General features: G+C 31.1%; 1 protein-coding gene across 2 annotated transcripts in view; it reads left to right on the forward strand.

Annotated features, from left to right (window-relative positions):
• The window catches only part of LOC126748498 (transketolase-like protein 2), a 36727-nt gene that overhangs the window by 5036 nt on the left and 17814 nt on the right, over positions 1–13877 (forward strand). Inside the window, exons 1-2 of one of the 2 annotated variants that reach the window (XM_050457768.1) lie at positions 2400–2418; positions 10400–10514. In XM_050457768.1, the coding sequence (XP_050313725.1) occupies positions 10408–10514 (107 nt within the window). In that variant the 5' untranslated portion in view covers positions 2400–2418; positions 10400–10407. Of the gene's footprint in view, positions 1–2399; positions 2419–10399; positions 10515–13877 lie in introns of those variants that run through there. The other variant, XM_050457767.1, reaches the window with a different exon arrangement.

A 13877-nucleotide genomic window follows, 5' to 3' on the forward strand; every position in this document is an offset into this window, starting at 1 on the left:
AATATCCGGACACCGTCAATAGGAGGTAGTCTTTTTAAGTCGTGGTAGGAATTTTATTAAAAAGTCTTAATTACCAGCATTACAAAACACTGAATGCCGAGGACATAAATTTGCTAAAAAAAATACAAAACCTTAATTTCTGTCTAAACTACACAAAATTCGGATAGGTAGTTCTTATGAAAGTTACCTTTATTTCTCCCAAGGAACCTAAAAATATAAAAATATTCGAGGTGTCCCATTTAAAATTCTGGTGTTAAAGTCGGTGCAGCACTTTTTGAACCCCCTGTATTAATGGAACTCAAATAATTTAAAAATTCGCTTAAAACCAAAAAATAATTCTGTAAGAAATTGCACACCCTGTAGATTCTGAGAAAAGGTATAGACCCCTCATAAAACGGCCACCCTGTACATATTTTTTGTCATATATTTATCTGTATACCTATTGTAACAAATATGTTCATCGTAAGCATATAAAATATACATAAAAATAATTAGAAATAAAAATTATATAGAAACAGCGAAAATTTTAAAAATGCTTCGATGGGTATCCGCTTCAATTCCTACCAACTCATACTCAACTCTTTTCGCTTTATTCTTTTCCTTTCATATTACCGTGCATAAATCTTTAAAACTTTAAAATAATTATGAATTATACTGTAATGATCTACTTAAATAAGTTAAACTAGATAAATAAATGTCAACTTGAGATGTTCTCTCTTCATAGGGCTGCTAAGCCATATAAATCTGGATGTGTTATCCCATTTTAAAGAGCCAATGCGGATAGGCTAACAGTAAAAAAGACAATTTTTTTGATGTTTTTTATTAATTTTTTCTTTTGTAAAAATCCCCGTAGTTGTTTAATGCAGTAAACTTTTCTTTCAAAGTCTTTTCACATTTTAAAAAACAATATTTTATTTGTCCTATTTTTATTACTAACATATTTTAATTGTTTTTTATTAAGTACATATAATATTTTTTATTTAATACATTAAGTTGGACTTTTTTTTAATTATTTTTATGATTTTATCTCAAATAAGTATATGCATATCTATCCTAAAAAAATTAATTTAATAATAATATGTCAAGATTTATCATCCAACAGCTGTGAAAGGTCATAAAAAGTATATTTCTGCCTAAAAGTTGAGGTTTACAGTAATTAATACAAGAATTGGGGTATGTACGACTTACGTCAGTAGGTACGGTATGTCAACACTTACTACGTGTACATAATACGTCATTAATGTATTGTGTTGTTTGGGTTATACGAAGAATTTGGGTATGTACGACTTACGTCAGTAGGTACGGTATGTCAACACTTACTACGTGTACATAATACGTCATTAATGTATTGTGTTGTTTGGGTTATACGAAGAATTTCGTAATCAAGATGGACGACGATCCCCCAATTGGGTCAATTCTGGCTGAAATAGACGGGCTTATTTTTATAGTAAAATGATGCAAACTCGTCCTCAGGCAAAGTTAATTTTAACACATCAGTCTACAAAAGGTAAAATAATTTAAAAAAAAAGTTTCATAAGTCACTATATGAGGATCGAACTCCCAGCTCCTTAAAATATTTTGATACTGATTCAATCTGTGCTCTGGAGCGATTCATTCTAATTTAAATAAAAAAAAAAATTTACAGCTGTTACCTTAATCTCAAAAGCCTTAATTGTTGTGATATAAATATTTGATTCCACCACAACTAATTGAATAAGTTTCTCGGGGTACAGGGTAAACAACAGAATACTCATATTAACGATTTATTGAGATTTTTGCTTGAATAACATGATATTTTATATATAAGTAGTAGTTGCAGTTAGTTCTAGTGAGAACTACTATATTTTTACCCTTCCGTCGGGTTACCTATAAATTTGCATTTTGCATTTTTAGCAAAGCACTTAAAGTTTTAAAACAAAATATCAATTCCATTCCTGGTAATTATTATCCGATTTTCCATCGAATATCTCCACTTATTATCCCAATTGCAAAGCCCGTAAAAAGGAATTCTATCAGACCTGTGACTCATTTTTCATGCGATAATGGAAATTTCCGGGTATGAAAACGGGAGCAAATTGGAGTTTAAAAGAGATTGTAATTTTAACACGTCATCGCCATCTAGCCGAGAAGATGGCAGGTTTCAGCTTTCACAAAACATTTATAGATGCCAGCAGTGAGCACTGTGAAACTAATAACGGACGACAGTATGAACGCACCACATGGTTTAACTTGAGCAGGGTTAATCAGGAACTCTACCTTGATGCCAACAGAGTTTGTTTTTAGAATAAATAAATAAAATTACGTAATAGTTTTAATAACGAACCAATTCTCGTGATTCAGAGGTTTGGTATATATTGATATAACATGTTTCGAAAAAATTATAAATAGAAATAGTGCTGTGGTTAGTTTTAAAAAACCGTAAGTTATTTTTTGTCGAAAAAAATATTTAAGAACATCGTGTTTCGTTATCGTACATATTATGTCAGTACCTTAGCTTATTTTCTGAATTGTCATCTAGAAATTTGTGCCAAATTATCACAGCATAATAGATAGAGATTGTTTGTATATGTTTAAGGACTGTATTTTTAAAAATAATAATTGTAATGTATATAATCCGAATGCACGTTTTTTTTAAGGAATGTCATTTTTGACTGAATGTGACTCTTGCAAAGGTGCCACCTTTAAGCATTTTTAGAATTTTATAATTAAATGCATTTCTGATTAAGTAAGTTAACCCTGTCAGTTCACTATTTTTGTGTCAAGTGAAGAGTTTTAGTAAATAAATTATTTTGAAGTAAGATCTGAAAGTTGAGTATTTAACATAAGAAAATTTCATGAGTCATGACTTTTTTACGAATCCTGTGATTGAAAAATGATATGCGTTTAATTTATAGCCTTGCCCATATTATAAACAGGAAATCTAGGACCTATATTTTTCTGCATATCGTCGACGAGTTTCATAAATATACTATGGCTAGTTATTAGCCGATAATTTTCTGCTTTCTCCAAGACAAATTTAACGTTTAGTTTACGTTATCATAACCATCAAGGAATGAGCCGAAAGAAATTTGATGAATTTCACTAAAATAGTCTTTGAAAACATCGGAATTTAGTCCTGCTGGTAATTTCCAGTACGGAACGACTTAAAGGTTAGCAAATCTTTTTTTTCCCTCTTTCCCTTCCACCAAGTCCTTCTTCGTTTCCAATTTTGTACTATACAATATTGTACTATAGGGAACCCCTGTTAAAAACGTTGTTTTTTGCAAAGCACTACAATTATTTGTGAACTAAGGATCATTCCTTAGATTGTTATAGATATTTAGATAAATTTGTTTGGCGTCTGTACTTAAACAACTACGTTATAAAACTGCTAGATTTTCTCTGTAGCTTCTACTTCCCTTGCTTCTTTTTGCTTCCTCAACACTAGAAAATGAACTATCAGAACTATGTAAGTCCAAATCACTGTCCAGATCACTCTTTTTTATCACAAATGTTATTGTCTTTCTTGTACACCCACGGTCTCCATAAGCCCACACTCACTTTCCTCTTCATTTGCCAAATTTTCCTACCTATTTTCCCAGAGTCGAAATGTTTTAAGGTCTTTAGATATAATACCAAAACAAATCCACAAACACAAATAAAAAAACACACTTCCTCACTGTAAAAACTGCAAAAAATTTAGACGAATACAGGCCAAATTCTAAATTCTTTACTTTCATAAACGTGTAAAAAGCATAACCTCACATGGCCTCCCTCCCAACTACCTATTAAAGGTGATAGACCCATCCAACAACTATGTTAAAGGCGATAGACCCATCCTTAAAGATCTCTTTAAAAACACATCGATAGTAATACAAAAACTGCTCAAAAATTTATTTGGGTACGGCCCCGTAATTCTTAAAATCAGTGGGATAGAGAGAGATACACAATCACTTGCACAGCCTAAAGTAGGAATCGCCAGAACACAGGTGTTTTATCTTTGTTTAATAGAATGGCTAAAAAGAGGTGACAAGTCTGTGAGTGCTGGAAGTGTTTAAAATATTTTGTAAGATGCTTGGATTTTAGTCCGCGATCAATTTTTTGATATTATTTTCTTTCTAAAAATTTACATTTTCGAAAGAAAAATAAAAAATAGTATAAAACATGGGGTTTTACGTATATTTAAAATGATTTCATAGATAGACAATATACAATTTTGCCATTTAAACATATATATCATCCGACAATAAATATTACATAGGCGCACGGACTAGTTAGTGCGGCACCTGCGACACATCAAAGATTCTAATAGATCTCTGAACTGGACTTTACTCTTTTATACTTTTAGTATTTTCAACGCCAGAAGGTAAAGTGATTATGTGACCTGATGAATAAGAATTTTCAAGGAATAATACAGTGTTCTTGGCAATGCTCCACCAAAATTTAATATATTTTATTTTATTAGTGTATATGTATATTTTTTTTTGCTAAAGAGCAAACTTTTAAGAGTAAACTTTTTCGAAAAAAAAATTGAAAATAAAATAAAAAGACACTTATACATTTTTGCCTTCATCAAGAACTTCTGATAATTGCTTATCTTCCTGGAATGTCCAGAATGACCACCGAGGTTCCACTAAACCTTTTTCCGCAATAATTTTTAAACGGTGAACTCGAACTCTTTGAAAAATTATTATTTAAACAAAATATAAATAAAACTTTGATATGAAAAAAATAATAAATTATCAAAACTTTGTGATAGATACTATTTAACTTGTATAGGAAAGACCATCCTTTTTTTTGTCGGCGAAAAAATTCCTTATGCTCTTGAACCTCCGGTAGTGTGGGAATCCGTGCCCGGTTACCCACTAAAACTACCCTGGTAGGGGGTGCCAGTTTGTTCCCTGCATTGCATTCTGCCTGTTGGAGTCTTATTGTGCCGCTTATATTTACTCTTACTACATGTTCAGTTCTGTTGCTTCTAGAAACTCTAGTATTTTGCCCAATGGTGCAGCTGTCGCCCTGGTCTGGAAATGCTTCGCAGAAGCATATAATGTGAAAAGTGTTTTCTTGTTCTTCTTCACAACCTCTACATAACAGTATATCTACTTTCTTGAATCTATTTAGGTATTTTCTGCAGAGAGCAAGGCCTGTGACCAGCCCTGCTACCTTTCGCAGTTGTTGCCTGGAGTAGCCCAGTATGTTCTCACCATTCCTGAAATGCCGGCTGCCGAAAAGTTGTCTGGAGAGTTCCAGCTTTGGCAATTGTTCCCAGCAGCTTTTATGCTCAAGTTTCAATCGCTTTTTCAGGTCTTATCGCTGACACAGCATGTTGGTTCTAGGCCTATGAGTCTGTTGCTGGCCCCCTTTGTTGCAAGTCGGACTACCCTTCTTGCTTACCCACCATGCCAAGGAGCCATCTTTTTGTTCGGCTCTTCAAAGCAGGTGATATATGAATGATCTCCCTACCATAGCTTGCACCTGCAAGTTTGAGTGCTGTCTGCGACCCGCTTTGCGTGCTTTATTAGTATTCTGCCGGTCCTTTAGAGTATTAGAATGATCTTGATTCCTCCGGCCACATCTCTCTATAAGAGGTTTCCGGTTTGGACCCCTGGGCTTCTTTTGGGGTCTTTGAGACCCCGGTGTGCTACCCTAGGAACGATGTCGCTTTTGCGTCCCCTTCTGTTGGGTTGCTGAGGTCTTGGTCGAGATGGGTTTCGGTGCCTTTCCAGGCACCCTCCTTTCTTGCGGCCGCTTGTCCTTTGGCCTTGCGCCATTGAGCTGCTGGCGGTGTTTTGGACGCGCCGTGTTCTTGCGCATTAGTAGACATTAAGACACTTAAAAAAAGATTCATACACGAAAATAGAAGAAAAATAACCCTCGTAATAAGAGTCCTTCTGGACTCTAAAGACCGTAATATATAAGTTTTGCTACGATAAAAAAACGCTATGTCATTATTGTCATTATCCCTGAAATATGTCAAGAATATTTTGTATTAACTGCAATCAGTCAATTATATTTTGGACCGAGCTATAATACTTTTAGCACTCATATATCCATGTAACTACCAACACAAAAATAAAACAATTTTAGGTTGACCACTTTAAAAATTTAGTTCAATTTCAAATTTTAGTTTAAGTAAAGGTGCAGGAGTTGCAACTAAATAATTTTTATCTCTGGGGCATTGACTCGCAAAACAAAATAAGAAAAAATTTTCGGAATCTCTAGATGTAAACAGTAAACAGTAATACTTTTATTACCCACTGCAAAAAACATGCAACTGCGTAAGGTTGGAATCACCCTAATTGCACAAAAAGAATGTTTTTCTTCTGAAAAAGTTTATCTATTATGATATTGATATAAGGTCCTAAGGCTATTGGTGTAAGATTTAGATGTAAAGATAAACTATAGAATTATTGTATACGATCAAGTTAGTGCTAAAACTAAATTGGGGTGGTGGAAAATATAGATTAGAAAATTTGTATACATAGATGATGGATAATTTATAAGACATCTACTTTTCATATTGAATTCTATTTTATCTGATAAAAATCGCTTTCAAATAAGACAAGGGCATCATTTATTATTATTTTTGTTCACTATTTTGATTTTAATAATCTTATAACATCAGATTATTTAGATAAACTAAAACATTATACGCATTTTTTAACAATATCAGCAAGTAAGTGTTTTTATCGTAGTACTGACAGGGTTATTCCGGCGCGTTCACCATTTTCTGCTTGATTTTGTTTGTGGTTCTGAAAGTTGTTATTTAATTTGTTATGATATTTAATTTATATTTAATTTATTATAATAGCTTTTTATACATTGAATAAAATATTTATTCAAATAGTATCCCAGATCACAGTTGAGTGTAGAGTAACGAGAAAAAGGATAAATTCAAAAGATTAAGATCGACTTTTCCACTCGCAGGGCCTAAACCCTTCAAAAAAAGGAGTAAGGAGCTAATTTCTTATGACATAAATGCACGGATATGAATCACAAATCTTCAAATTCAACAAGTAACAACAAATTAAGGCAAGCGAAATATAATCTATACAGTAGACCCCTGTACAACTAAAAATGACAAAGGCTTTTTAAAATTCCCAAGTTAATGTTATTTACTAAAGGGAATAAAGAAAGACTCTTTAATCTTTACTCCATTGGGTTGCTTTGACTTGATAGTTCTTTACAAGGTGTATATTTCAGAACTTTTCCAAAGCACCTCAAATTTCCTTTTAATGTCATTATTTTAGAGTTTCATGTTTTAAAACCGTTTTTTAAATTCGTTTTAAAGAATTTTCATTTTAGTCTATATCTTATCTCATTTAATAAATGTTAAAAATGTGGATGAGTTTAATTATAAGACTTAATTCACCTCATAAATAACAAATTAATGAGCTTAACCCAGATTATTTAGCAATCTTCTATCTAGGTTCCCTTCACCCTTTGTGTTTACTTGCAAATTAATTCAACTCTAACCATTACTGAACTGAATGAATAGTGAGGAGGAGCTTTATCTTGTTAGACATGTACTCAAGCCTCATCAAGAATTTCCATATCCCAATCTTTAAAAGATTCATTAGTTAGCGGAGTCATAGAATTTTTTAACATTTACAGATTAAAAAAGTATATGAATCCATAAATGTGAACATGCTTTTTAGTGTACTATAGTAAACAAATTATACCAATAATATAAAAGCATTAAATATAATTATAAAAGTGAAATAATAAATATGCAAAGTTATAGGAACAGTTAACCCCTAAAAAAATTTTTTGAGTTATGAAGGCATCATGAAACCTAAAGATTATTCCTTAAATATTCAATTATTTATTCAAGGGATCCAGTGTTAAGGAAAAAAAGTATTTGATCGGAGTAAGTTTTTTGTTATAAATCTTTGTGATAATGAATGATTTTTTTTCGATTGTTAGTTCATATTTTACTTATTGTTTTTTTAAAAACTCTTGAATGTTGTAATTCTTCCTACACGAGTCGTCATTGTAAAAGATTAAATAGACAAAATACAACATAGTATAAGAGACAATAATATAATATCTATCACTTTATATATGTTTAATCTAAAATTTTAACTAAAGTTTGGAAGCAAGAATGAACTATAAATAAATGGGATCAATTTATGTGCAGAATTGTTTCCCTAAGACACATTTCAACGGATTTTTTCTTGGTACAAGATTTCTCGTTAAACCTTAGAGATAGAAACTTTTAAGTGGTGAATTTGATACTCTAGAAATTTTTATTTTTAACATATAGTAATTGTTATTTAATCTTGTCGAATTAAAATTGGAGATAGCATATTTTGAATTTTTGGCAAATATGTGATACATAAAATATTATTTTGACATATTGGTAGATTTCTTACATTTGTGTCATATAAAAGACCCCATCTAATAAACTATTGATTAGTCAAGGCATTTAAATTGTGAAAATAATTTATATATTATAAGTGCCGAAATACAGATAATAATATCTAGGGTTAATTTGTATTTCAAACATTTCTGAGCTTGTAAAATTCATAAAATTTTTCTAAATTTTGACCATAGATTAGATAACTGTGTTCACTTTCTGCTGTGGATTTTTAAAAATAAATATCCAGCAGCGTAAGGATAATACCCAGATATTACCCTTATATTTTGATTTTTTAATATACAATTAAAAATTATTAAATGTTAAACTTTCGTGCGTATTTAATAATTTTCAATCGTTACTAATTCGTTTAAGTAATTTTAAGTTGTTTATTCTGACAAAGTGGCCAGTATTTAAAACATGTTAGGCCAAAATTGACTTTTCCACTCTTTCATATTTAACATGGGCTACATGTTCCTGAAATCTGACATTCATTAATCTTATCATTGACATTCATTGATCTATATACTTTTTATCACAATCACGAGAGAGTTATTAATATGGAACTAAATGAATCGTATTTTTTCTAACCGATTATTATTTTTGAACACAAGTGTAATTAACTTGGAGAAGAAAAATAGAGATTTGATAAATAAAAAAGTTCAATATTTAGATCAAAATATTAATTGTTTATTTAATATTCATGCACCCTACAGAACTATAAGAGTCAGTAAAAAGCCAGCTCCCTGGTTAACACCTTAAGACTTATTTTAAAGGAACGTGATAAGGCTTTGACTAAATACAAAACACAGAAAATTGGAGATACTACACGAAGTGTCGTAATTTTGCGTTGGCACCAATAAGACGAGAAAAAGCTGCATATCTTGCAAGCTTCGAGCGGGACAAAACTGGTTAAAAATTTTGGAAAAGTCTAGAAACTTTAAATATTAAAACAACCAAGAATAATAACGAGCTGCCGTTTATTATTTCTTGCCATTATTATTTCTTATATATACTTCAGATTTACCCGGTCTTGTTGAAGATTCTAAAATACATCAGTATGCTGATGACACTCGAGACATACATTATTTCGACTCTGCTAATTTTGATAAGGTGGCTGATACTATTAACGCTGATTTGAACGTAATACATCAATTTTCAAAAGAGCATAATCTTGTCATTAATCCTAACAAAACAAAAATGGTTTTGTTTTCAAACCGAGGATCACATAAAAATATAATGGAAACTGTTAACATCTGATACTGTGAAGGTTCTGGGACTTAAAATAGATAATTCTTTAAGGTTTAAGGAGCATGCTATTACTCTTTTGCGGAGGTGTTATTTACGCGTTTGTATGCTTTATGCCAATAAACACATTTTAAATTTTAAAACTAGGAACAAACTCGTAGTGTGTGTTAAGAGTTAAAAAGTAGCATAGTTCTATTTTATAATATTATTGCTTTTTTTTAATAAACACATTATTATTTGTTTAGTGATAAAACTGCTTTGTAATTAGATCCTAAATAATTATTCGGTAACCACCGCGATTTATAAATATATTAGAATTAATATTATCTTAAATACTTTTTATTTATTAAAATAAATAACTCTTAACTTTTACGGACGATCAAATAATGTTTCACTTTTTACTGCCGTTTGTTTCGCAAGTGTTACTTTGTTAACAGCATTTACACACAACAATTTACTGTACTTTTTAGCATCAGTGATATTTTTTTTCTAAAATCTAAATCAAATTAGCCTGCACTATAAATAATACATAGTTCTTATTTAATTAATTAACACAGAAATCACAAATTAGTAGGAAAGTACTTTCTAATCGACACTGATATTTTCAACACGCTCTAATATAAGTCAGAACCTTGAACGATTTTAACGGAACAAACCTATTGGTGGAATAAAGTGTCGAGACCGTTTCGACGTGGCTCTACGTAATAACCGGCATCGGCACCGGCAATCGAAATTACTACTTGTTGAATCGACTGATTTAGTAGGTCTGAGGCCGCTAAGCGTATTCAAGCTTTTAAATTGCATTTGTAGATCTCATAATGTCGAACTATCACAAACTGGAGTCAAAAGTGGCTCAAGAATTAAGGGATATTGCTAACAAGCTGCGAATACACTCAGTACTTTCAACCCAAGCAGCTAAAAGCGGGTAAGTTTTGTCATTTTAATTTTCTAACATGTGGTCGAGTCAACTTGTTTCAAATTGCGTGATGCGAACGTATATCTTTCTTTTTTCTTCCGCTTTGAAAGGTGAGATAGATAGATTGCCGCGCCAACATTAGTTAAAGTAAAGATATGGCTTGTTTGGCTTTATTTAAATATTTATGGCTTCGAACTGTGATTTATATTAATATTGAGTTATAGGTTACATTGAGGATATCATGAGAAAAATTCACAATGAGTTTCCAATTTTTAAGTATTCATGTTTATTGATGATATGACTTGCTATTTTAATTTTTTTTTCGAGTAGTAACATCGTTACAGAAATTCATACGTTTATAAAAATGTTCAAATTTATTACAAGCTAAATAATGTTAACCTCTATAAATGACCTTTAAACTGATGAATTTTTATGTTTGGACTTACTAAACATTAAAGCTTATTGGTAATGACCTGACACTGAATGTACAATATTAGTTCTGTAAATAGCTTTTTGAAATGTTTCACTTACAGTACTGGAGTCTTAGAATATAAAGATGTAAAGTAAAACAAGAATATGAAAATAGAAAGTTAAATCTAAAAATAATTACAGTCAATTTATTAATTATGGACTAATATTCTGTGTAATAACATTTAGCTTTTATTAGATGTTGGTATAAATAAAAGCTAATCTTTGTCACGGAAGGGATTAGATTGTTTCTTACCATGTATTATTTCAAGCATCTTTAAATTTTGTAATTTTAATGACGAAGTTCTCTGCTTTCTATTATTTGAATCCAATATTTCGGCATTCTAGAAGACTTTTATGGTCACTTATTGTTTAGCTATGCAATTAATCCTCTTACTAAAAAAATTAAAAAAAAAAATTGTGATATTACGACTTTTTGTTATTAATCTAATTAAACCTAGTATATCAATAAAATAAGTTTTATTTTATTAACTGGCTTATGAACAATAGATAGGAAAAGTAGATTTTACTCGATACTTTTAATAATAAGTTATTTAATATTACTTTTTATTAAATTAATATTTACTTATCTTAGTATCATTTACTGTAGCCAATAACAGATTTAATGGTGTTTTTTTGCTTGTGTTTAGTAAGTAATCTTAAATATATATAACAGTTTTATTTTTTTTAATGTTTTAATAAAAAACTTAGACAATCTAATAATGTCTTTCGGTAAATATATAAGCATTTTACTATAGATACGTACGCAGATTTTTTTTGTATGCCAAAGGGTAATTGCTCCAAATCCTCTGGAATATTATATTACCGCAGAATCTCTATTTAATTCCTTATATTACCTTTTACTGTCCCACATTCCCTTATAATTTGTTCTTTATTGCATCAGCCATAATACAATTTCGAATATACAAGTTTTTTGTGAATAAATAATAATCTCAAAGTTAAATAGACCCAGAAGGACAATAATATAAGTAAGTACTTATTTATTACTATTCTGTTTTGGTTGGAAATTGGTTAGACAAAAATAGATATTACTCAATTTTAGATTTAAAGAACCTCCATAATATAATGGTTCTTATCATTAGACCGAAATAAAATTTATAAATTATTAATATAATAATGTTATACGGTAGAATTTGTAGACTTATTATTAGCTAGTTGTCATTTATTTAATACCTGCTTAAGTTTCTGAATGACTTCCTGTAGGAAGGTTGTTGTTTTTTTTTTTAACAAATCATTATAGGTTTATATTCCGCTGCTACATTAATAGGGTTTCTTAATACAATATTTGCTTTAGCGTAATTTTGCTTAAGATTTGTTTATTTATTAATACATAGACGGGTATTTTAACTTATTTAAATAATTTGTAGCTTATTAATTGCTTAAAAAATCTTGCCTGCTCAGAATCTTATTCTTAAAGAATAATTTAGTCAGTGGAGTGAATGTTATAATATATAACATATATATGTATAATATATATATGTTATAATAATATAACAATTTAACTTTTCTTTGGGTTATACAGGGTGTTCCGTTGATCATGTTACAAACTTCTAGGGCAGATAGAAAACGTCAAAAGAAAAACAAAAGTTCATATAAACATGGGTCCGGAAAAGCTTCCTCAGGGAGCTAGAGCTCTTTGAAAATAACCTTTAAAAACTAGTTTTTTTTAATAGCTCCGGAACTACTTTAGCTACCGCAACCAATTTTGGGAGGTAAATTATTATTAGTACGTTTATTCTTTTGAACCTACTAAATAAAAAAAATATTTACCAGGGGCTTCAGAATCAGGGAGGTATTTGGTAAATTTAGGCCCATTTCTTTAAGACTTTAATTTCTGCCCGTTTGGGCATTAGATTATGATGTTTCTATGCTTTTTACATAAAAAAGGTGCTCTTAGTAAAAGTCGGTAAATATCACCGTTTTTGTGGAAATTGACTAAAATCAAACTAAGATACAACACCTGAATTAATTATTTTAATAATAATAATAATGCTAATTCATAGCCACTGTTAGTATTTTTTAAATTTGTCACTGTCAGTATTTTTTACATGATATTAATTCCCTTTTTATGACGGTTAAGTAATGGAAGATTACAAGTTCGATGTAATGGTAGAGCTGCTTCTCGACTATATGAAGAGCGTTTTCCCGAAAGGCGAATCCCAGCTCACACACTTTTTGAAAGGGTCAATCAATGGCTCAGGGAGACTGGCTCCGTTAAAATAAAACGCCAAGATAATGGCGCGCAAAGGAACATCCGAATCCCGGATTTTGAGGAAGAAGTGCTTCAGCGATTTGAAGATAACCCATCAGTAAGTACTCGAGCAGTAGCTGATGCGATGCATGTAAATCATGTTAGGGTATGGAACGTTGTTAATGAACAGCTTCTTCGGCCCTACCACCTGCAAAAGGTGCAATCATTAGGACCCAATGATTTTAAGCCCCGCGTGAATTTTTGCTAGTGGTTTCTTGACCGGTGTACAGAAGAACCTCAATTTCCAAAATATGTCCTTTTTACTGACGAGGCTTTATTTACAAAGGGCATTTTTAATTCTAAGAATAATCATGTGTGGAGTGAGGAAAACCCTTATGGTATTCATTTTAGGAGCTATCAACATAAGTTTTCGGTCAATATGTGGGCCGGCATTGTTGGAGAACGCTTAATTGGTCCAATTATGTTGCCTCCTCGTTTAACGGGAAATATTTATTTAAATTTTCTAAGAAATGTACTGCCAGAACTATTAGATGATCTGCCGCTAAATATACGACAGAACTTATGGCTACAACACGATGAAGCGCCAGCTCATTTTTCACTTATTGTCCGCGAGTTTATAAATGAAAATTTTGGAAGGCGCTGGATTGGCCGCGGAGGCCCTGTCACCTGGC

Source organism: Anthonomus grandis, chromosome 22, assembly GCF_022605725.1.
Source record: "Anthonomus grandis grandis chromosome 22, icAntGran1.3, whole genome shotgun sequence".
NCBI lineage: Eukaryota > Metazoa > Arthropoda > Insecta > Coleoptera > Curculionidae > Anthonomus > Anthonomus grandis.